General features: G+C 41.5%; 3 protein-coding genes across 9 annotated transcripts in view; 1 reads left to right on the plus strand and 2 right to left on the minus strand.

Moving 5' to 3' along the window:
• The window catches only part of Cluap1 (clusterin associated protein 1), a 14454-nt gene extending 5170 nt beyond the window's left edge, over window positions 1-9284 (plus strand). Inside the window, exons 1-7 of one of the 3 annotated variants that reach the window (XM_066281463.1) lie at window positions 3497-3790; window positions 7499-7695; window positions 7756-7941; window positions 7998-8093; window positions 8146-8363; window positions 8425-8714; window positions 8775-9284. In XM_066281463.1, coding sequence (XP_066137560.1) covers window positions 3757-3790; window positions 7499-7695; window positions 7756-7941; window positions 7998-8093; window positions 8146-8363; window positions 8425-8714; window positions 8775-9016 — 1263 coding nt within the window. In that variant the 5' untranslated portion in view covers window positions 3497-3756 and the 3' untranslated portion in view covers window positions 9017-9284. Of the gene's footprint in view, window positions 1-3496; window positions 3791-6352; window positions 7449-7498; window positions 7696-7755; window positions 7942-7997; window positions 8094-8145; window positions 8364-8424; window positions 8715-8774 lie in introns of those variants that run through there. The other 2 variants (XM_066281464.1, XM_066281465.1) reach the window with 2 other exon arrangements.
• LOC136338764 (sodium-independent sulfate anion transporter-like) lies at window positions 1572-6122 on the minus strand. 3 transcript variants are annotated; one of them, XM_066281457.1, is made up of 11 exons: window positions 5891-6122; window positions 5484-5749; window positions 4717-5004; window positions 4468-4659; window positions 4191-4411; window positions 3912-4059; window positions 3395-3559; window positions 3041-3343; window positions 2833-2978; window positions 2307-2480; window positions 1572-2256 (listed from the first exon to the last, which is right to left on the minus strand). In XM_066281457.1, exons 2-11 carry the CDS (start codon window positions 5638-5640, stop codon window positions 2032-2034), a joined length of 2019 nt encoding a protein of 672 aa, XP_066137554.1. In that variant the 5' UTR covers window positions 5641-5749; window positions 5891-6122; the 3' UTR covers window positions 1572-2031. The 3 variants fall into 3 exon arrangements, with proteins under 3 accessions (XP_066137554.1, XP_066137552.1, XP_066137553.1); XM_066281455.1 differs by having other exon boundaries at window positions 3912-4089; window positions 5891-6120; XM_066281456.1 differs by having other exon boundaries at window positions 3912-4089; window positions 5484-6120.
• Window positions 9223-24643, minus strand: LOC136338761 (uncharacterized). Of its 3 annotated transcripts, none has more exons than XM_066281451.1 (11): window positions 24469-24643; window positions 22094-22354; window positions 19079-19590; window positions 18790-18919; window positions 14223-14440; window positions 13928-14166; window positions 13650-13869; window positions 13292-13586; window positions 12715-12920; window positions 10792-12664; window positions 9223-10727 (listed from the first exon to the last, which is right to left on the minus strand). In XM_066281451.1, exons 2-11 carry the CDS (start codon window positions 22159-22161, stop codon window positions 10592-10594), a joined length of 3897 nt encoding a protein of 1298 aa, XP_066137548.1. In that variant the 5' UTR covers window positions 22162-22354; window positions 24469-24643; the 3' UTR covers window positions 9223-10591. The 3 variants fall into 3 exon arrangements, with proteins under 3 accessions (XP_066137548.1, XP_066137549.1, XP_066137550.1); XM_066281452.1 differs by lacking the exon at window positions 24469-24643 and adding an exon at window positions 23854-24031; XM_066281453.1 differs by lacking the exons at window positions 22094-22354; window positions 24469-24643 and adding an exon at window positions 20397-20518.
• Window positions 24644-24650: the final 7 nt, after the last annotated feature.

The raw sequence follows: 24650 nt of genomic DNA on the forward strand, positions 1-24650 counted from the left end.
TATGTGCTACTCCATTTCACAAGAGAGCCAGTTAAATCTACTGTACGTGTATACCTATATATAATAAGTATATCCAATTCCCTAATGTTCTTAATGCTTCGGGTTGGCCTCCCTCGCGAGATGGATATAACCATTTTTTTTTTCTTAACGGGATTTAAAAAAAAAATCAAGTTGAGATTCTTAGAGTCGTTAGATGGTTGACTCGCTATTCTTCACTAGTTTCTCATGGCTATTGCATAGGGCTGAGTCTGGATAAAGTGGTGATGAGACCAAATCTGGAAGGGAAAATCGGGGTTTGTTACTAATCGGCGTTCTGATTGCATTAATTATTCACTTGGCCAGTGTAAAAGTGGTCGTTTTTGCGACTAGTGCGCGAAATATTACTTTGGTGTATGGGAAAGGGCGTTTCAGATATTTACAGGAATCTGTCGAGACGACCAAAGGGGATTTTGCGCACGAGCCGCGAACAATATTCTTTTACGGTAAATGCTACTCGGTGGTGAAATGTCAAATTCCTAAAATTCATCTCCGCGTGCCCCAAATAACAACGTGTGCAATTTCCACTTTACTGGAATTTCCACGTCGCCCGGGCCGTCGGCGACGTGGAAAAACGGCAACAGCGCGAAAACCATTAAATAACCATAATCGACGTGCGCGCACAGATGGGGAAATTGACATTTTTAAATCGTTAACAGCGCGGTTGTAAAAAAAATAACTGTTCAGTCCTTACTTGTCGAAGCTTAGAAGTGAGTCCAAAACGGTAGGCATATTGAAGATCGGGGGTGAATTAGCTGGAAAGAAACCATTGGTAAACTCAGGAAATCGCACATTTCGAGTGTGGCCCGAATTGAAAATGGAATTTATCCAGATATCCGTAAATAAACTTCAACTCACCTAGCAATAAAACTGCAGAGTCGTCATTCTACGCCAGGCGTATATCTAATCACAAGACCCACAGATATTCGAGGCCTTAGGTTCTATTGTATTGATTACATAAGAACACTGAGACGACTGCCAAGTAATCAATTAAACCTGTCTTATATACGTGAATTAAGCTATTTTCGAAACACTGATAACGTACATAGTGTCATTTGTTAACAATACTTGAACGCGTAATCTGTAGTACTGAACGAGGGGATTCCCCTCTAGCGGTGGTACTCTATTCTTCCTACAAGGTCAGCGTCGAATCGAAAATGTTTCTAGTTTTCTGAGCACCCACAAGAGTTCGTACGTCGGTTTTCGAGGTTTTCAGTAACATAAAAGGCTGTTGAGAAGAGGAACTATGTTAATTAGGCGAAAGGTACCTGCTGATTTGATTCCATGGACGTTATGTTGCACAACAGGGTTTTAGGAGTTTTGGGCTTTGCGTTCTCTGACGCTATTTTACAAATAGCCCCCGTATGATGAGTACCTAGGATTCGGCCTAATTCCCGGAAAAACAGGCTGATCAGTTTGACGATACTTTTTAAGTTACGTGCACACTGCACGTACCTGTTATGTAAGCGGTTTCTTATTTACCTTGGTGATAAAAAAGTCCAAAGTTTTTGAAATTGCTATCGATTAAACAACAACATTGATAATTTGTGATGTATTTATTCGATACTATAACCGTCTTACGCTTAGCACTAGCTTACGCTCTTCGATTTGCGCCTTGAAGTTCTTCATTGGATAATTCATATCTTATATGACGAATTCCTAAATTAATTTAAATAACATGGAAAATTTCTTAAATTAATACTAACTAGATCACAGGAGATAGAAGGTAATTCTATTCTATTTACTAAATCTGCCTCGCGTAGCCTAAATTTAGGTGTCCAACAAGCAGCCTTTCAACAATACTTTCCCTAATTGTTAATAAATAGCCTTTACGAACAGACGCCTGCTTCGGTGATTTTTTTAAATAATATAGAAAGGTTTAGACGAACAAATTTCTCCGCCAGGTCTCTGCCAAAATGTAATTTGTATAAATAAACAACAAATTGATGATCACGTCTACCGAATCGTCCCCTTAAATAGGACGAATCATCGTCTCTACAATCTGGTTAAACTTTGTTCATTTCGAACATCCAAATCCAAAGTAGCGATTTTCGTGTCTGATAGAGACTTCAAGTTCTCGTTCAACTCGTCGTAAGTCTCGCAGTACACGAAACTCTTCGGATTGACCCCTTTGAAGGTCGATATCACAGAGCTCTTCAAGTTCATGAATATGATGGGTTGGTTTCTATTGGCGAAGTCTTTGATCAGGAGCTTCATTCCCTGGAAGGTTTCCATCAAACCAAAGAAATTCCTTTCGTGTTGGAACTTACTTTCGCCGCTGTATAGTCGGCAGCCTGGATATGTTTAGCATCTATAACGACTGGAACGGAAGTAGGTCCGTTTTTCGTTGAAGCTTTAGTTATTACGTTTCTGACGTACTCCACAGAGGGGAAGAGAAGGCTTCGGTCTGGGGTTACTTTGAGATAGTCCTGGCCTGAATTTGACTGTGGAATAATGAAAACTCATAGAATGACTCATAATACTGTCAACGAGTTTTGTAAAACTGTGATCCCAGGAATGACTCTTAAGAGTGATTAACAGTCGGAGACTAAAATTACGAATCAAGGTCTTTTCTCCGGCAACTTCACTTTGTAATTTCCCTAAAAATCGATCCAGGATTTTCCTAGCAGCAATCAAGAGAGAACTATAAAGTGTTTCAGCATCGAAGATGTTTCATTCCTAGGACCGCTGTTGGAGGACGAACCGGTGAAGGTAAGACCCGAATTGATGCAACTAAGCATGAACAAACGTCTACAAACGACCATTTTGATCCAGTGTGCAGGAGGCTTTACGAACCTTTACAGTTTTGATATCAATTGAAGGCCTCGCCGTGGCGTAGAGCAGGAAGGCCAAATTTATCGCAACGCCGATGGCAATTCCTATTTCAAGCCTTATGAACAGACATCCCAGGAAAGTGGCAGCTGCAGGAATCAAATCCACTTCTACAAACACTTTCCCATGCAAAAACTATCAATTCGACAAGACCAGCACCTTAGTCACTAACTTTTTGTTTTCCATATGGGGCCGAACACGTGCAGCTCTATCATGTATGCCACAGCGACAATTATAACTGCAGCTAGAGAAGCTTTGGGGATGTAGTAAAACCAAGGAGTTAGGAAGCTGAGAGAGAGGATGACTACTATCGAGGTGTAAACGCCGCCGAAAGTAGTCTTCACTCCACTGGCATGGTTTACCGCGCCTCTGGACAAGGCTCCAGATACTGGCATGGAACTGACGAAGGATGAGGCGATATTGCAGATACCCAGAGCCAGCATCTCCTGGGTGGAATCGATCGCTTTGCCTTCACCTAAAGGTGTATCGGACAGTTAAATTGTTACAGTCAGATCTTACGACTTACTGTATACTTTGGCAATGGCATAGTTTTGCAGTATAGACAAAATAGGAACTATGATGATAGCAGAACCAAGGACGGACGCCATGTCCAGGAAAGAGTACTGCTTGTTTTCTACTTGAGTGCTGAATGGCGGCAGGCTGATTGTTGGCAGTCCAGGTTTCACAAATCCTGTAAATCGATCATTACTCATGTACAATGTGAATTTAAACTGCGTGTGTGGCCATCTTCGAGATCTTCGTCGGTCTCCAATCGTACGCAAAATTTAGCTGTCATGAACTATTCTGAACTAAACGGATATACCCCTAAGTAATCGAGCCTGAAGGCTGCAGGAGTTCGCATATTTCGATTCTACTGAAAACCCAGGAATGTGCGAATTAGAAGTGGCATCTACCGACCTAAGTACGTAATCGAGTATTTTTGGGCAAGTAGAGCGACAAACATCGCTAAATATTTAGTAAAGCACGATATTAACATTCACCACGCAGTTTACTTAATAGAGTAGATTTGCTCGGTAATGTACCTGTTAACCTAAAGGGAGCGCTTCCTTTATATTCCAGTGCGTAAGCCACTGACGCTGAGACAACAACCACCAAGAGATTCCTCGAAGTGGACAACAACCAACAAGCTCCGTATACGATTTTTTGAACAGTGGTCCTCTCTTGTCCCTCCTTCTTAAAAAATTTCAAGTCCTTCAGTTTCTAAAACACACCACCCCACGGTTAGTACATTATAATCCAATGAACCACAATTTCAGTTCGTTTTACCTCCTTGGTGACAATTTGAAGGAATTATTGCTTACTTTTAAGGCAACCAGGGAAATAACGGAAATGAACCCCATGGCGCAGTCGGGCCCACTTGTCTCGCTAATATGCTCGTAAATTTGTTTCCAAACCATCACAAAATTGTCCCCTGGATGGTCAAGGCCCAGCAGGTCTTTGACTTGAGTGGTTGCGACTATTATTGCGGCTGCAGAGGTAAAAGCCACCGCCACTGGCCCAGATATGAAGTCGATTAGAAATCCTGAAGTTTCATGGCAATGTGATTCATCACGAACGGTTAACTGCCAGCATTAGTACCAAGGTGAAGAATTCCCATAACCAGCTCCACACAACCACTGAGAAAGCAGAGCAAAACGGCTCCAGGGACTCCTAGTTCGTGCTTATTTTCACGCACCAGCAACCCTTCTATGGCAGTTGGACCCACTGGGGAGTCTTTGCTGCTGCCAAAGACTGCGTACACTAGGGGGCTAAGGATCGAGGAGTAGAGTCCTGGAAATCCTAACGCTTTTAGATTTGAACGAATCAATTTATCGGTAAAAAAATTACCTATTTGAGCAGGCAAATCGGCCACACTTGAATAAGCTATTGCTTGCGGGATTATGGTCAAACCCACAGTGAGTCCCGCTAAGAAGTCGGAAAATGCAATTTCCCATGTGTACTGCGGTAAGTAACTGAAGATCGGTACTCTTCGTCTTAGGGTCTTCATGCTGCATGTCTTTTTAGCTTGGTCTTTGAACCAGTCTTTTATAGGAAATTTTTCTTTGTCGGAGGCATACAGGAGGCTGCTCGATCGGTGCCGGAGGCCCTCGGAGAGGTCTAGTGCGGTATCAGAAACTAGAGGAAGGCTTTTATTAGTAGTTTCTTGCGTGATCTAGGCCAGTAAGAGAGGGGAACTTTCCTTGTGGGCGGTTTTTCTTGGGGATCGGGATGATTAAAAGTTTCGCCCAGGGCGGCAGATATCTATGATTGAACTTGTGGAATGAACTCAAATTATTGCCGAGGTGTCCTATTTTGGTCGTTTTTACCGTTTAGGTACCCGACATATTAGCGAAGATGGGACGGTGCCATTTTCGCAACGTTGAGCTATTGTTGTGTTAACCGAACAGTAGAATCGACAGATCTCTCTCGATTTTTATTATACCGAAAATAATTGTGAGAAAGAACTATAAAATATAAAGCAACTTTCTTACCAGACGTGACTTTCTATTAATATTCTCTACAACGTTTCCCATTTAAACGATGCTAAAACTCTCTAAGCGAGATCTCCACACATCTAGAACCAATTTTGGGACAGTCTATATGAAAATACTCACTTTTTAAACTTTTCGTGTTGCTGTTATCCATCATCATGTCCGCATTTTTCCAGTTGTTATTCTTGGTTAAATCGAACTGCTGGTATATGTTAACTATTTTCTCCGGATTATCGCCGATAATGTAAGAAGTGAGGACTACTTGGTTCTGACACCGCATATTGTATTAACGCAATTCCTTCTCTTTTCCTATAGAAAATTCGATGTAAGTACTCTCGATCACGCATCCAATTTACCCATCAAGTCCCGTATTGATCTATGCGTGACACCTTGAAAAAATATGAATGTGAGGAAAATTGAAACGGACCACGCAAATTCGCACAAAAATGGAAATCGGCCGCAGGAAAATACTCTCCAAGATTTAGGTAAACCATCGTGGAGATGGATTCAAAAACGCGGTGTGGACTTACCTGACTTTCCTTCATGCACTGAAGAACAGCAATGCGGATGAAAAGCACTTGACAAAACAAAGAAAAGAGTAAAATTGCCGTCAATGATCCGAAACGATCGAAAAGTTAATAGATCGATCGGTGGCGATGGACTGATTGATTTTTTGTATCAAACTGAAAAACTATGACTTGTCTGTTGTTGGGTAGCCCTTGGTGTCGTAAACCGCAGTTATACCGTTAATTTCCGTTATTTGTTATTATATTAGTTTACTTCCTTAAATTAATTGTGTTTTATCCTTTTCGCGATCTGGACCCATATTCTCGAGTTTCCGACGAGGATCGCGCCCGGCGAAAGAGGCCAACGGGGCGCGCGCCGCCTGTCGGGGCAGTTCGGCTGTTCCTCAAATTAGGTTATTTTTGCGTCGGGGAATAACCCCCCGATCTTCAAATATCTACCAACAATTTCCTTTCTGGTCACAATTAAATCCATCAAAAAGAGCTTTTTTCTACTCTTCCTCAATACCTCCATAAGTGTTCAATTCTAAAATTCCCCCGATCTTCCTAGTAATTAGTTTTAATTAATGAGGGTTCTATAATTAACGGCTCTCGATCTGCATTGCTGCATCAGTCAAGCATAATAAACCGTGTAACTGAGATCACTTAAGGAAATGCTAATTTCCTTGCAGCTGGGGGTTCCATTTCCTTGTTTGCCAGTGGGTTGCGATTCAGATATTCCTTGCACGTTCCTTTCGTTTAAATTAAAGTGTATGTTGGGAAAATCACGGGAATTTCAGGACGTAATTATTATTGAAATACCTTTTTGGTTATTCAATATGAAGGACGAAAGTTTATTAAACAATATTTTTAACAATCATTTGAATTCCGTTAGAAACTATTGCTACATTCCTCTGACGAACGGTTATTATAATTACATCGGGTTCTTTCAGCTGCAGTGGGTACCTACATCGATTTAAAGAATGGCTGATTGATGTATCTTTATAATGAGCACCATTAATTGACAATAGAATTACATTATGGGAATTAATTTGTGAGCGTGCAATAAAGTATTAAGTGAATACAGAGTTGAAAAATGAGTACGTATTGATCGGATAATTTTCTGGAAATTGCTACTTTCCTGCAATCATTAACAATTACATATCAAACTCGAGTAAATTGCGTTAGTTACGGCTAAAATGCATTTCGTGAGTATCCATCGAAAATGCGAGGCCGATTATATTTCGTTGATCACCGAACAAAAGGATGGTCCCGGAACCAGTCGGTAAATTTAATGGACCGTCGAACTAATTGTCGTTATTTGAGTTCATTTTGTGAGCCTTCACTGGTGCGACCCATGTAAAAAATATCTGGAGGAGATACGTAAACTTACAGCGTCGAGAAACCTATTTCAATAAAACCCAATGGGGCCGCCACTGGACTGTGGCTGTTTCTACAACAACCCCTGTTACTTCCATACAAACAAACCGTCAAGAACCATTTCGTCGGTCGGTTATTGCCTACGTGTGTTGGCTCGAGTTAAGTTGGAAGATATCGTAAAACATGTCTTACAGGGATATCAGGAGTGAGTCAGTCTTGTTACCCACCAACGTTTTATCTCTGTGTGCTTTCCAGATCTGGTCGAAATGCTGCGGGCGCTGGGATATCCAAACCTGGTCTCGGTGGAAAGTTTCAGGAAGCCAAACTTTCCCTTAGTAGCTGACCTTCTTCTCTGGCTAGCGAAACGCTTCGATCCGGACACGAACATCCCAGCTGAAATATCCTCCGAAGAGGAGAGAGTAAAATTGATCAGGAATGCTGCGGAATTCATGGTATCAAGTTACCGGAAGTGCGTAGAACTACCAGTACTAAAGTGTATCTGAACCACGTAGGCCCTAAAAGCTAACATAAAGCTGAACACCAAACGTCTCTACCAGGCAGATGGTTATGCCGTTAAAGATCTGTTGAAAATAACCAGTCTGCTGTATGACGCACTTAACGTTAACTTGGAGGAGAACGAGGATGACGAGTTGAATGACGAGCATTTCAGCCTTAGAGACTTCGACATATCCGACAAGGTAACCGAACCTCGTTCAATTTATCTCGAGGAGAAGACCTAGAAAGGCGTTTCTAGATAAACGAGCTGAAGCTGTCCAGACAGTTGGCCAGCGAAATTACTTCATCGGGAGCGACCCTCTTTGATCTGTTGGGCAAAGAGGTGGATTTGAGGGTAAGGAGGTTTGGAAACTATGTAAATTCCAGCGGTCATCTAATTTTTCCAGTCTGCCAGGCAAAAGAGCATCGGACGACAGTTCGAGCTATCCGAAGTGGAATCTGGAATAAAAAAGGCAATCGAAACAATCAATCAGGAAATGTCCGAGACCAAGCAGCTGATCGACAACGTGGCTGCAACTGAAGCCGGTCTGGATGCGAAAATCGAACGAAGAAAGGTGGAACTCGACCGGTACGAGAAGAGGCTGCAGAGCTTGAAGAAAGTCAGGCATGTCTAAATACTTCGGTTAATTCTCAATACCTACAACCCTCTTGCATTTGCTTTCAAGGCCGGCATTTTTAGAAGAGTTTACGGTCCTGGAACAAGAACTAGAACAACTCTTCGTGCAATATTCGATCCGTCTGAGGTGCCTCAACCAGTTGGAGAAGCAGTTCTCTGAATCGGAGAGGATTCAGTTGGAGAAGCAAATGCAAATCACCTCGCCTCGCATTCCCACCATACCGATGGAGAAGTTTGAGATCAATGACGACGTTCTGGAAATTGAAGACAACCCTTCGATCCCAGGGGAAAGGCAAGAGCCAGTGAGCAGGCCCGAAAGGCCAAGAGCGGGAACTGCAGGTACGAATTCGTTCTTATATATTGAGTTGTCCAACGTGTACTAAAATCGTAAATAATTAGGTCGCAAGTCCCGAAACAAGGTATTTGGCGCCATGCAGCCACCCCTGTCCGGCAGTCAGTCGTCCCTGGACTTGAGCACCGATTCAGAAACGGATCTCTTTATTGATAGAGAAGAACCGGAATTGATGCATTCAGAAGATGAGTCGTTGGCCCTCGAGTTGTCTGGACTGGACAGGACTCCCGCTTCCAGTAGGAAGACCAGCAACAAGGTCCCGGAGCCAAACAGTGACGACGACTTTTAATCGTACCAGAACGGGTCGAGTTTTGTCCATTACACGTGCGGAGTTTAGTAATTAGATTGCCCTTCGTATTTCAATATGTTTGGGTGATTTGGGTGGAAAAAAGGGGCACCGAGACAAGATCGCCAACCTCCACATTCTGGTGTCCAGTTTCAAAACGTTCCGTTTTTTTCATGGATAAATCGTCGCTAATTCAGCGTCCAGTCATCTTTGTTTTTATATCTTTATTAACTGTTTGATCGACATAAAATATATAGATATATAAAAGTAACGTTAGGCATTTTTACAATACACAATAAAAACACTTTTATCACCCAAATAAATCGGCAGCAGCATAGCCGGTCAGCGAATACGTAAAAAAAATATATACAAACTAAGGTTTGGTGAATAAATTAAAATCGAGCAATAAATACAATATAAAAAACATATAAGAAGGTGGAAAAAGAGCTAGAAAAAAGGTCGCTTATGCCTCGGTGGCGATTTTGAGGTCCACGTGAAATGGCTCTATCACACTTGCTTGAACAGATCGGTCAGAAAAAGCCAAGAATTGCTATATTTATGCTAAAATAGTGTTTTAAGCTGTTACCAGGGAAATCTATAAATAAATAAATATATAAATTTGTAATAAATATGATATGTCCGAGTAGGTCAGTCTTATCCCATTCATTATTGTACCTGCACGTTAGTACAGTCAGTCTACGAGCAATTCTCATATATTCCGTTAGTATCAAGTAATACCGTATGTTTCTTGTCTACAGTTCAAGAGTCAGCTCAGGTAGGTAAAGGAAGTTACAACCGGGAATACTTTAGCAGCCAGTAAGATACTAAATGCAGAGGGAGAAAAAGAAAAATATGCATTCACTTAGCACATTCGATGGAAGATCTTTGGGAAGCAGGACAAAACCCGCAGTATTTATAGTAAACACCCCGTACATGACGAATTGTTGTTTAGAAAAACATTCGGGCCGTGTGGCGGATCGGGCCATTGTGTGAAAAAAATACTGTATGAGTAGGAATATCGTGAAAGGCAAAAAGAGTACAAAAATTGGGTCGTTTTTTCAGTCAAAGTACGTCCCTGTGAGTCACGCAGTTAGGTAGGTGGTCTGTTTAAGGGAGTATAATAATACCGTGTTTATTAGTCACGTGAAAGTGGCACGTGTGTCTGTGGGGATTTTACCCCAGATGCCACTAGAAATAGTGACTGATTTTGTGGTCGGTGGCACATACGTGCAGGTAACGTGAGTCTTGTCAAATTTGTCAGTTGATATGGTCTTAATGAAGAAAGAAACTGTGCAGCTCAGAGTCGACGAAGTACCAGTAAAAAATCAAGTCCCAGATCGCCCTAGAGCGCACAATTTAGCCCACCCGGTGGTTGTCTTAAGGTGACCCAAGTAGGTAAATTATACAGATATCTGGGTGTAAAAGACAAAATCTCCCGATGCGTGTACCAACGGGTCTTTACGTGCGTTAGTCCAGCCGAGAGCTGCGGCAACGTGTATCGTCAATTACAGCAGTTTAAGATTGTTCTCTTAATTTACTAGCGTGGTCGCAACATTGACCAATAATTCAATCATTTCATCATCTTGTCCTCGTGATGGTACCATCTCCATCGATTGCGGGCAAACGTTCCACTGTTTTTCGAACCTCATTGGAGCAAGGCAGATTCGACGGCAGTTCTGCTACTTCCCCGTCTAAGGGCAACGAGTTCGAGGCACTACAATGAAAGGCAAATTGTAGGAACAGCGAAAAGGGGGCACGATTACACAAAATTAACTTACCTTAACAAATTAGGGCCTTGGCCTTGATGCGCCGCTCTCTCATGTCTGGTTCTGTCAGTGTCCAATCCGTAAGTCTCCAATTTTTTAACTGGGGACATCTGGACAAAGCCATCAAAATCACTCTGAGCCCTTTCCAAGAAAATTCGCGAGCTTAAGTCCAGCTTATCGTCAATCCCCACCCGTCTCGTCGTAGTCTCACCAAATCTACCTTTTCCTGCCTCATCTGCGTCAACTCTGTCAAAGAATTCCTGCGATATGTCGTCAGAAAAGTCAGTTTCGTCTCGGTCATACACTAAAGTTTGAGGTCTGTTTCGGTGGTCATAGTTAGAGTCATGCGAATACCAGTCCTGGTCGTGCGTAGGTCTTTTAGTCCGGTCGTATGTGTTATAAGTCGATGTGGAAAAGGGTCGGTCTTCGAAAACGGTAGGTCCTGACGTGTGTTGGGGTCTGTGATGATTCGTAGCGCTTGTGTACGCGGGTCTTATATGAAAACTGTCAACAGGGTCGTAAATGTAATCAGACACGTCTGACGAGCTTTGGCCAGCTGAGTCACCACCTGCAAAGTAGCCCGGTGTGGTCGTTGTGAGTCTATGTGAAAATTTGTTGCTGTTAGGTCTCTTTAGTCCGTGGGTTGTCGCATATTGCATGTTGCTAGAGGCAAATGAAGTTGCGTTTGTTGGTCGTCGGGAAGAAGAAGAATAGATAAAAGTTGGGTAGCTAATAGAATTCTCAGTGGTCGATGTAAGTCTTGTCACTGGTCGCTTCGTGATCAAAATCGCATTATTCTCGTCAAAAGTCGGCAGTGAAGTTATTGAACTGGGTCCCTTCTGTGGGATCGCAGGGGTGTTAACTTGAGGTCCGTAGTTAATGTTTATGTGAATTTGCAAGGGGGGCGATTTCGTAGGTCCTTGAGGCACCAATCCCAAGAGGTACGTAACGTCGTCATTAGATTGGTCCTTGATTTTGTAGTATGTTGTAGGTCGGTGTATTGATTTGTGCGTAAAAGTCTCGTGTTTGAGCTGACCACTCACGGGATGGTTTTTAGGTGGGATTTTAATTTTCTTTTGAGGAGTAGGAGTAGTCACTGTCAGTTCGTTCCTCCCTTTGTTGTCACGTCTGCGCCTGGACTTAGACTTATGAGGCCTTTCAGACTCAAAGTCATCCTTGTCGCCTGCAATATTATTCGTCTCGAAGTCCTCCTCTCTCCAGGCAGCCAAGTCAAAACCCTCTATATCGTGACTGTCGCAAGAAACTCGGGCGTTTCTAAAATTGTCTGCAGACAAAAATACAAACTGTTGTATTGTCCGCACTTCGTTCATGGTTTGGCAAATGACTTGAGCCAAGGACACTCTCCTTATCTCTCCCAACTGCTCCAGCGAGAATGCAGATGGAAAATCACCATTTTCATACCAAAATCGATCACCTTTGCGCAGGTTTGAAAACTGCTGGGCAATGATGCATGAAAAAGTAGGCCCCACCACTGCGCCCCTTAAAGGCTTCTCGGCTAGCCCAGCGGTAAACAAGTCTATGTCGTCCACATGGGCATACAGGCTTTTAAGTTTCACAACAGTTTCAGTATTAATGACTCTCCTCAAATCGCTCCAGCTTTTAATTGGAGGGAGGCCGCACGGCTCTCTCCAAAAAGTATAAGGCGGAATGCCGTGGTCTCTCCCTCTCTGTATGTTTATAGCAGCCAAATCCATGCCAAAACGAGTGGAATCTCCGGGTTGGAACAGATGGTTGGTCAGTTCTTCCGCCATAAACTCGTCTCTCTTCTGGGAGGGTTGGTTGATGAGACCCAGGAGGAGCCGATCTAAAGAACCAATGCTCCAGATGTTTTCTTCGTTGTCAAGCTCATTGTGAAGAGTAACGTCTGAAGATTAGTTGGTTATCGATGGCAATTGGAATATTTTGAAAGCTTACTATTGTGAATTGGTCTGTGATGACTATCAGTTCTAATGAAGGAGTTCTGAACCATGCTGTGGCCGAAACGGAACGCTGCTGAGCTGAAGGAGTTAGCAATTGCCGGATTAACTCTACTGTCGTAATTGTTGAAATATCCAGTGTTGGTGAGTTTTAGGTCGAAGAGGTCTACTACTTGAGGTCCTACCACAACTGGCAAGTATTCCCTAGGAGCGGAGCACAAAGGATATTTATGTGATGAGGGCGACATTTTGAGATGAAATCTAATCTAAACTAGTGTAAACATTACGATTAAAATAAACTGACACTTTCAATTATCATTTTATTCCGATTTCATTCCCGACACGAAATGAACCGTTGGATCTAGTTTAACAATTTCAAAAGAACGACCTTCAAGCCTTGCTGCTCTAGTACTTACATCATTCTTTAGTGGTTCTTTAATTGACGAGGTTGACAAATTTCCCACTTTGTTAAATCGAGGTGAAATTTCTTTCCGCAGAAACAATTAGAATCGTGCATTAACCACCTAACAGTAATCAAAAATTGTTCAAAATATCCGATACTCAGAATGTCCTACCTGTAAGTTATGTGCTGAATAACTGAGTACACGATCCTTCTGGTCTCTTCAAAGACCCTCCGATCGCTCCAGTGTGGATTAAGTTGTGATAGTACCGAGGCCACTTTGTTATGGTACCGAACGAAGATCGTATGTATTGCAATCAGTCCAGGGTTCTCGCTAGCCCTGAGGTCTCCTGGTTGTATACACTCCTCCGTAAGAGGACCTGATCTGCAAAAATCTTCACTAGGGAAATCTTGGTCGGCACTTGGAGATTGGTTGGCGAAGGCGGCAGGTTTGCCATAGAAGATCATGCCTGGAATTAACGTTGAAATCTCTCAGACTCCGTTTTGGGTCTCTATGCCTATCTGTTCCGCACCATTCTTAAAGGTCCTAACGATATCAGAACTTTCACGGTCGCTTCCATAAATCATCGAACCATCAATAAATGAAGTTACTTGGTTGATTTGCTCTCTCCATCCCAAATCGCAATTTATTCGGGTAGAAGGGGCGCTGCGAGTGAACTCCATGCAGCCAATTCCGAACCTGCTCAAGAATTTGTCGTCTATCGGTACTTCTATGGGTAAACAAGACGGATGCTGAAAATTTAGGATTATCACCGTACTTCCCCTGAGTTCCAGACAAAAAACTTCGTACCAGAAATTGAGCTGGGAGTACCCTTCCGCCGCCTTCACTGCAGCATCTGGGAATTGACCCATTGAAAGCTCTGGATTTCACAGTTGAAGTAACGTCGTGATCAATGAATTGCCCCCACTGCGTGAACATAAGAGTAACAGAGTGGATTTCCCTGTTATGATCCCTGTGGATGTCTGTGCTAATTTGACGGGGGGATGGTAAAGCGTTACCAAAGACTGAAAGCCTTACGCTCTGTACCCCTGCAAGGAATCGTTTTGCTATCTTATTGAAGCAATAAATGCGTGAACGTCCTTACCATCCTCATATAAAGGGGGTAGAAACCTCGGCATCGGCAATAATGCCGATCCTCTCCAGGGATGTTCCAGGTTGTTACAGGTGCCATCAGCAGTCCTAAATCTGAGGGACGCAGCTGGGCAGTGCGGTTTGCCTTTGAGTGGACACTCATCCAGATCGATTCTGGATGTGAGGTCGAACCGTGTGCTTGCCGGCTGACGGCCGGCATATTTCTGAAAACTAGCAAAGAGTAAAGTTAAAAACCGTTTTTCGGAACAGATATAAGATGGCGGTAATCGCTGTGTGTTCAGCCATAAAGTTTCGAATTAATTTGGGAAAATTCCTCACTTCGTTGAATCAATTTGCTCGCGTTCGAATACGAAACTTGACCGACCAACGAAACTAACAACGTTTCTAAACCACGATAATTATATCCCTCTAGGCAGGGCCGGCCTTAGCAGGTCTGACGCACCGGGCAAAATTTTTGATCAGCGCTCTCCCCAATCCCTAGAAAAGTCACCGAGCAGGAAAGCGAGCCGCCTGGGGGGATATACAGTACCGGCCAAAAATGGAGAAGCTTTCAATAATTTGCTGTAGTTTTATACAGTGTTGTAATATTCGAATTCAACACCTATGTATGAATGTAAGATACGTGGTAAAGCAATAATTTAAAAAAAAAAAACATTAAAAAAACCTTTGTTCTAAGTAAATAAAATCAATATAAATTTTTATGTTGACAAAAATGGAGAAACATTTATGAAAATGAACATTATTAATGCATTTTACCAAATCAATTTTGGCTACCGACGAGGCTACGTTTACAAGAAATGGTGTGAAGAAGTTCCACAACAACCATGTTTGGGCTGGCGTAGTAAATGGCATGCCTGTTGGATCTTACTTTTTACCTAATCGGCTGACAGGGGAACATCATTTAGGCTTTCTTCAAAACAATCTGCCAGACTTATTAGAAAATGTTCCTTTGAAGGTGAGAGAAAATACGTGATTTCTACATGATGGGGCTCTACCACATTTCATACGAGAAGTTCGCGAACACCTAAATAATGAGCTTCCTAACAGATGGATAGAACGGAACGGACCCATTTCCTGGCCTGCGCGTTCCCCAGATCTAACGCCATGCGATTTTTTTCTATGGGGCTATTTAAAACAGCTGGTTTATCACGGTGGAGAAGTAAATAACGTGGAAGAACTACAGCACCGCAAAATGTTCTCTTCACGAGTTCTACCGGCTGTTGAAATTGACGACTCAACTTTGGGGACGCCCTGTATAAGGAAAAGCTTCTTCGTTTTTGTCCGCTTAAAATTATTAGCTTTTTTTTATCATCGTTTATAAAATCTTTAGAGTTTTTTTTATGCGCCTTCTGAAGAGGGTTTAAGTTCGAATATCTTTCTGAATCGAAATGACGTCGATAACGCCTAATTATAAAATTATGAAAAGAATGTAAAAGTTTCTCCATTTTTGGCCGGTACTGTAGATAATAACAGTGAACGTAAATAGACCGAGTGCTATCTATTTTCGACGAATGATTAATTGAAATGTAAACCACCAGATTTGAAAGTTTACTATTAGCTTTCAGGTCAGCAGGACACACTTTTTGGTTCGCTTTTAGTAAACGATAAAAAGGGAAACAGGTGAAAGTGAGCGGATTAATGCTACAGCGTTTCGGATTCTGCATCGCGTCTGCAACTTTCAATTTTATTTGGTTTGATCTTCACCAGTGATTTTGTCCTCAATTTAGAAACTGCTGACTTGCGTCTACCATTAATAGGAGGAACCGCTCATGATATGGAGTGTCCCACCAATCAAAAGAAAAAATAAATAAATAAATAAATAAATAAATAAGAAAAAAAAAGATTAAGCATTAATGCTTATAATTTTTTTATCACTTTACCATCACATAACGTTTTTATCTTTTATTTTGTCCCTTTTTGATTTGACTAGCACCTGCGCCATATTTCTGTCAACCGACAAATCATTGACGCACAAAAGCTTTAAATAAGTCGCTCAAACAATTTGACTTCTGGAGAGTAAATTGGTGCGACTCGCTCTCAGGATGCTGCTGAGAATCGCGACATGATAGCGAGGGGGCTTATAATAACGTTTGGTTCTGGGTTTGTACACGAGAGAACCAAATGAGAAACCCTTGGATACTCCATTACAGCTCTTGAGCACCACACATCGACTGCCGGTTTCCTATTTCCCGCCCGATTCGTTTTAACCCCGAAGTCTCAGCTTGGGAGGATTGTGTTTTTTCAAGAACTTGCCCAGACCTTCGAAATAAACATGGAGCAAGTAAAAAATTTCCGAGCTGTGCACCTCAATCACCAAAAGTGTCAGTAATTCGATCACTAAATAAACGAAAAAATTCTCAAGCAAATTCAATAGATTCAGCAGATACTGCACAATCGACTTGCGAGGCGAAACCCGGTTTTTTTAAACAAAAAAAAAAAATTAACTAAAGCTTTAATTAACGTTACCTTTCCGCTGGCTACATCACCACCGAGTAAAATCCATGAAAACAACTACTGCAACACCAGAGAATCGTTAAGGTAGATACCAACTTGGTGACATACCAGAAGTAACTACACAAAATCATCTTGTATTATGGATCTTAAAACGTGCATTTTCTTCCCCTCCATCGATGGAAGGCAACTTTCCCCCCAATCTATTAATGGTAAGGAAGAGTTTACACGGTTGATCGGATTGATTGTCACTTCGGTTAACTTTCTTTTGCACATTTTTGGTCGTTGAGTTTGAAACGTTGTTTGTGTTCGTTCTGATGCCGAAGAACTAACGCTTTCGACTGTTTGGAGAGAGAGATCGATCTTGTTACAAATGGATGCAGAAACGGTTGCTTGAAGAAAGTCATTATTCTGTATAGATTAATATTCACCTTTTTGGGTCGATTGGAGACTTTTTTCTTTGGAAATTGCTTCCTCCTTTACTACATTACGAAAAGGAAAAAAGCAACTTTATTCGTGGTATTTTTTTTGCACCGAAAGTGCAATTATAATGCATTAGAACGTACCTCATAGAAGCGAGAAATTGAAGAAATTGCTTCACCGATGGAAATGGCGCTCATTAATTACGGAATTACGAGCATTCCAATGTTACCAATCTCCAGGAGTTCTCGTACTCTTTGGTCACGTGAGAAAAATGGAATTTCGCACTTTTTCTCATCTTTTTGACGTGCGCGAGAAGGAGACGGACCGGGAAAACGATGTGGAAGTGACGTTTGTTGGGGTGTCAAAAATTACAATTGCGCGTCCGGCGAGCACCGGGAATGGGACAGTTCTGTTTGCACGGTTTCTAACAATTTCGTCTGATGGCTTCGGGTCAGTTAAGGTTCCTAATCTAATCGCCTTAAGACGGTAAATTGAGATGCCTTTGGTCGACTATCAAAAAATCTTTACTTTATTATAAAATAAATTATCTAATTATTTCAACACAAACCAATTGCAATCGCCGTTCCGTGGTTCTCACCACAGTAGAATTTTTGCACAACCTTAACTAACAATTTTATGGGAATATTTAAATAACCCCAAAACCGCTTTTTACATAACCGTTCAATTATTAATAAAATTAGAGTCATTTTAAATCTTCACAAAAAGCAGTATTGTTAAATGGGCGTAATTAACAAAGCGTTTTCTATGGAAAATCGATTTTAAATGCACAAACAGGATTTGGGCATATAATGCTTACTCTGAAGTAAGCTGTTGGTGAAGAAATTGTTTAATTATTATTATCCCACACAAACCGAGGCAAAACCTATTTGGAGTACCTAATCGGATTAGGTTGTAATTTAATGCAAATTTAGTGTAATTACGACAATAATGGTGGTCGAGTTGCAAAGAACTTTTAAACTGACAAGTTGCTCAGGTTGTTCAGTCAGATTAAAGCATTTTTTACGATTAAAATTCATATAGAAATTCGTACGATTGCCAGCAACAATTAGGCGAATTAGAAAGTAAAAGTACCGATCATACAAAAAAGAGGAACAATTTGTATAGTAACCACAGTGATGTGACTCCTGGTTCGCCAGTAGGTTCCGAAGACAAAATATATATATTTTTTATTGTGCCATTTTGGCTAAAAAATCGTTAAAGTGACGCGTTTCTTATATAATGGTACAAAATGCTCAATTCCATTGTGATTGCCATTGCGTCAGACGAGTTTATGGCAATCTTTTTGTTTAGGGACACAGAAAACGTTTTATTTATTTACGAAACTGCAAAAAAATCAATCGTTGGGAAAAATTAGTTTTACGATGAAGAGAACGCTAATTAAACCGTGTACTTTGGTTCCCAATTCATAAACATGATTTACTCCATTGGGCGCCACTTACAATTGCATAAAGAGACTCTATTGCCATCTCAAGTATGTTGCGATGTTTCGGTGAAAAGCAACTTTTCACACGCGCAACGATATTGCTTTTGCACCCTTTCACGTACGATCCGCTCTTGCGCAGTTGAGTTTCGCGCCCTTTGTACGAAAATAACTATTACATTCCGCAGATTTCTCTGTATAGCGGGACAGCCCTTCGGAGGAATATCGCGGTGCGGTAACTCACCTCTCTGTGAGCTTTCTGCTGGCTTCTAGAGTGGCGTAACCGAATCGAGACAGCAACAGTGCCCTTTGGTTGTGCGGGGCTCCGAAATTGGCCACTTTCGCAGCCGGGTCTTTGCCGTCGAGGAAGAGCCCTGCAAGTAAAATGAACGCTGAACATGGCGGCAGATCTACGATTGTGTGTGTAGAGCGTCTCCCAAGTTTATCTCTCAGTGACGAGGTGTAGCTATAAGAATTCCCACTACTCCCGAGAGTATCCTGAACGAAAATCGCTATTTCACCTTTGAACTAACCTAAATTGTACAAAAACGGCTCCTTAATTTTAATCAAGTCCTCCAAGTTGCGCTTCCCATAATCAACGGCGACGCTTATTTCCCTTCGCTGAGCGTCCAAACGATCAAAATGCCCAATCTTTTCTCCAACACCCCCTTCCCTAGGGTTAACATCGAGACTCGCACCACTGCTGTTGCTGTCTCGATTTTGGAGCTCTGCGTCCTGGACAAGTGCCGCAGATTCTTGGCTTTTAGCGCCGACAATGTCAATGCCTGCGCCGCTGCGGCTACCACTAATGCTTTCGATTTCCTTATTTGTTTTTAAATCGTTCTCAGTACGTGAGTAGCTTTCGTTCTTCGCCTGCTTATTAAAATCTTGGTACGTGAGATAATGTTTATGGCCATTAGGTAAATGTGCTTCTTCTTGGATGTCCGAGTCTCCCACCGTTGGCTCGCTTTCATTGGTCGATTGGCCGTTGACCGCTGGCGAGCAAAAAACGAGTATAATGGCAATTAGTGAAGACGTGTTTCTTCTGGAAAAGAAATCAATGTTAGAAGCCGTCGATGCGGGGCATTTCACAATGTTGGACAAATGATGCTGGGGCACATCGTGTGTTCTCAAGTTCGAAAGCACTTTGGTTTGGTGCCTGCACGCGATGCAGAGGAGCAGCGGAGGATCACTGTTAAATTTTAACACGCCGACATTGTCGTCCGCATTTGAGTTGGCTAAGCAGCGCATTTAATTTAAGAAAAATGGACAAAAAGTCGATATCGACGCATATTAATCAGGTAGTGGTTATTGTAAACTTAACAGGAACAATTAAATTTATTCCAATATCTATCGAGAGCACGGGAAAAAAACAAGGAAATTCAATTAGTAGCTGCGCTATGCAAATTCCGAATTAGAAAGGAAGGAGCGATACGCGTTTTTAAGTGCTGAGATAAATCAAATTCGGGAAGTTGTTACGCCATGTAACAGTAATTTGCAAATTGCATTCTGGTACATGCAAGAGTGTTGCTATCACATAGAAAGTAAGTCCAGCAGTCGAATGCACGTTATTTTTTATGTTAACGATTTTTACAGTTCAAATTGAGGCCCTGTTTGACGTCACCCGGTCCAATAACGACCAGGAGGGTCGTAAAATATCTATTAATCAATAATTCGCTTTAAAGCAGTCACACTTGCCGAGAACACCGCATGTAGTACATAACGATCTACACCTACCAAAGGCCAGAAACGAGCGTACATAAAACTCGATGAAACCGGGTCATAAATGACCGGTTGGTCATGTCATCGTCATGGTCATCATAAATTAATAAATGAACGAGATGTACTTACATCATCATGATTTTATCAAAAATTCATTTAAGCCACCGATGAAGAACTGCTTAACGCACTAACGTAGGTGCCGATCCAACTTCACTACCACACACTCCACCAACTACGAGCCAGGCAGAAATGCAAAGAAATCCTTAAAAGTTAAGATGAGATCTTGCATGAAGAAACAGTTATATTTAATTCGGTTTGCTTCGAGGTATACCAGCATCCTCCTTTTTGCACATGTCCCATTAGCTATGATTTGTGGGTCTTAATTTTTTATTAATTGATTTTGTATCGACCGTTGGCGGGTGTTTTTATCATCAAGTGAAACCGCCACGTATTTTATGTAGGTTGTGCAGTTAACGGCCATTTTCGTTCCATCGAAACAAGTTGGATGGAAAAAAATAATAACAAGTAATAAAGCCAATACAGCGTACATAAGAGCGGTAGGTATTCGGCAATGGGAGCATAGTTTAAACGATGTGCTTTATGGGACCTCTGCAACGCATACGAAACGATTTTGTTGATGGTAAACACATTAAAATCACTTTCACCTGGCGTGTGTGCATATATGCAAAATGGGCAATTTTAGAGAACCTTGACACTGACCCGCGGATAGAAAGTGACACGCCCAAATGCGATGGCAAAGATTTAATGATAGTTTTCTCGTACCAGTAACAGATATTTACGCGGAGGAGGCGGAAACGAGTGCGAAAAGATCTTTGCCGCACGCCTGTCATATTTTCCGTGGGTATAAATGCCGCGTTGCGCAAACCCACCATAAATGCAATGCCACGAATGATAATACTCGGAAAACTCCAATCGCATTCGTCCGATTTCTGTAAAACGATCGGTTTGCTTTGAAGTGACAACCCTGTATGTGTGTACCAACCCCCCGAAATCATTCTAAGACAAATTCGATACTAAATTATTGCCAAGGAGTCTGCGCTATCGCCTACTTGTTGATGACTCGCCGTAAGATGCCAGGAAAAGCTATAATTGTTCTTTGATTCTTATCCAGTTTTGCAATAAGCAGTTAATACTCTCTAACTGCTGCATAATTGGAGTTCACGACTAAATTTGTTACTTCATGACTAAGGATATATATAACAAAGTAGGCAGCTACCGTCGAAACGTTTTATCTGCAACTGTGCGGTATGTAGTACAGCATCGCAGACATGCGGTAATAATGCTTTGTCGCACGAAAAAACCAACTACATAACGCGTGCGATGCTCGATTGTCACAGCCCACGAATGAAAATTTCAGTCGCTCGCGGTAATAACTTACTTACCACACTTGCAACATAATATGTCGTTGTATCCGAAGACTACCGAGCGTAATGAAGTCCGGGCATTGAAGCCCCAGACCGGTGTTGTTTTAAACGTATGCAGTACCGTAGGTACTTAATGGGTACAGTAATAACGATAACAAAAAAAATAATTTAATGATGCCCCAACTAATAGTAGTTACAAGACTGTGTGTGAGTGCCATGGACGGCAATATTAACATCTTAACACACCAGTTGCATACGGCAACTCATTGTCATACCGAAGTCCGAACAAGGAGCAAAGCGACGAGCTTTGCAGTGGACGCATGCAACCATCTTGTCTATCGTCTAACTTTATACGATTTTCATTAAATGTCGAGTGCAGAGTATATTGCACAAATCCTGTAGCAGTAACAGGAGCCTACTTATTCTCCTAAAAATACTTACAAGTAATATTTATATTCTCTTATTTTCCCTTGCTGCCTTCTCGGCCTCTTTGAGCCTATTAATGGCATGGACCGATCCAAAAAGAACTTTCGCAGTAACCTGGATGCTCCTCGGCTTGGGACCTGGCAAATTGTTGCTACTGTTGATGTTACCGTTAACTGGGGCAGGATAAGTGTTATTGTTGGCGTCCCTTAAAGTTATGGATTTGCAGTTCTCCGGCATGATGAATGGTATCTTCGATACTCCTCAATTTATGAACATCTGAAAATGCTACTTTGCTTAATTGGTGGTAGATTAAATGCGAGTATCGGTTGAGTTCAAAGTTCAAGTAAGGACGCACCCAATTTAGGTTCTTTAGGTATTTAAGGAGAATTCACAATGGGACCAAGTTGGCTCGAAAGTCTGGTAAGATCAATTAAAAAATGACAAGGGTTAGTTAATTTCGATGTTTTTTTATTGATCTACGATCCATTCAAATACATGTTGTAGGCCATGTTCAATGCTAAAATCATTAGGTGACGATAATTTGAACTCGATATAGGTTAATTAAATGATAAATTGTTCGAATAAAAAGTTCCCGCCTCTTCACATCACAGAATGGTAATTTCCCATTTCCATTAGATTGCATTGGAAACCCTGAAAGGAAAGTTTTGTATGCTTAAATATTATCAATTTCCTTGAGGTTTATCCTAAATTTCCTTCATTCTCGTATGCCTTTTTGCAACAAGTAATATTCCAATTTATTATTACAGCTTTGAGCTATCAACCCTGTAATGAGATGGAGTTGAGGACCGGCAGGAATCAGCCTAAGAAACATGATTTTGCGAATTTGAGAGGTGGGCCGTGCTAGCTGTTCGTGTTCAACCAATGGCTGTGCGGTATTAGGTTGTCACGTGATCGGTATCTGCCATTAGGAATTTCTGACATGAGGCGTTTTAAATCTTGGACGCAAGCGCAAGTGAAGAGTGAAGTTAAAAAATGTTCAGTTCTTTCGTACCGCAGCGGGCGGAAGAACGTCATAGCTAACTTGCGTATCTCATATACTGGGCGTTCCTTAACGATGTGCGGATATTTTAATGCGGGATCTACGCGAAAAAATGAGTTGAACCATGTTCCAAAAATGCCCCGTTACGAAAACGAGGGCTGCAAAGTTTTAAAAAGAAAAATGGCAATTAATGAATATTTCCGAAACCGCTTGAGATGTTCAATGAAATTTGGCATGTAGAGATAATTCATAAATGGGCATTAATTGCTATAAAAATATGAGGTTGATTTCAAGCTCATTCAAAACTATTTTAATATGACAAAAAAATAGAAAATTTAACACATTAGGGGTTGACAACGTAATGCAATATGAATTACAACAAGAGACAGAAACAAACAATGTTTATAACAAATATTTAAAATGACAGAACACTCCGGGAATATCGGAAAAAGGGCACAATTCGACGACAAATAGGGCGGAAGAATGTATATTAAGTGAAGGGGGTCACTTTGAACACTTGTAAAAATGGTTGTTTCTCGTTAGTTATAGTTCATATTTCATTACGATGTCGACCCGTAATGTGTTAAATTTTCCATTGTTTCATATGTTGTATTTCGAATATGTTTGCACGGAACCGCATATTTTTATTGCATTTTTGGAACGTGGTTTATATAACAAACTATCACTGCTGTCTCATGTAGAATCCCACCTTGAAATAGCCGCACATTATAAAGGAACACCCTGAATAATCTTAATTTCTATTAAACAATCTTGCCTGTTAATCGTCGCCATTACTAAACTCGTTCGTTAGATATGTTTAAAAAATGTAACACTCCTGCAAGCCAGTCTTGCATTTCCTGTAGGTTTGCATGGTACCGACGACATATTGCTAAGTCACGTTAGTTCTCTGAGCGCGTTTTACAGAGATGCGTATTCTCTAACATTTCTGCGTTTGCATTCGCAAGTTCTCACTTCGTTTATATCTACCCGTGTTGTAGAATTTTCACTGAGCATTGAGTATACTGCGAGCTTTCAATATTTTGGGAAGACTTGCTTTCTCACCGTTCGATTTTCATTGGCTGTACATCAGAAGCTCAATTATACTTAAGTGCGCAACTGTCTCATCGATTCCACACGTTAAACTTAATGATCCGCGTTCTATAAACTGCATACATGTCAACGCTTGTCACCTGACACCCTGTATAGTATGTAACGTGTACTCGTTAAACTTATTAGATAGTAGTAAGTGAAAGAGTGAGTTAATGACCAATGTAGCTGAGAATAAGGGTGTCGTCTAAACTCCACATGAATAAGTCTTGGAACTAAAGGTTATTTGCGATTGTTCAACGCAATGAAGCAATTATCCCGCAAACGGAAATGACCCACTCACCTAGTAAACTTACAGCACCTGAAGCATGACGTCACAACTAATGTATCCTGCTGAACCAATTCACAATTTATATTGTCTTGGACAGCAACAGCTGACTTAAGTTAAGCAGGTTACGTGTTTAACACATCGACACACTGACTGAGTAAACCGTCTCGAACGGGCGAAGGCACTGTGTCAGGGGG

The sequence above is a fragment of the Euwallacea fornicatus genome, chromosome 4 (assembly GCF_040115645.1).
Source record: "Euwallacea fornicatus isolate EFF26 chromosome 4, ASM4011564v1, whole genome shotgun sequence".
Taxonomy (NCBI): domain Eukaryota; kingdom Metazoa; phylum Arthropoda; class Insecta; order Coleoptera; family Curculionidae; genus Euwallacea; species Euwallacea fornicatus.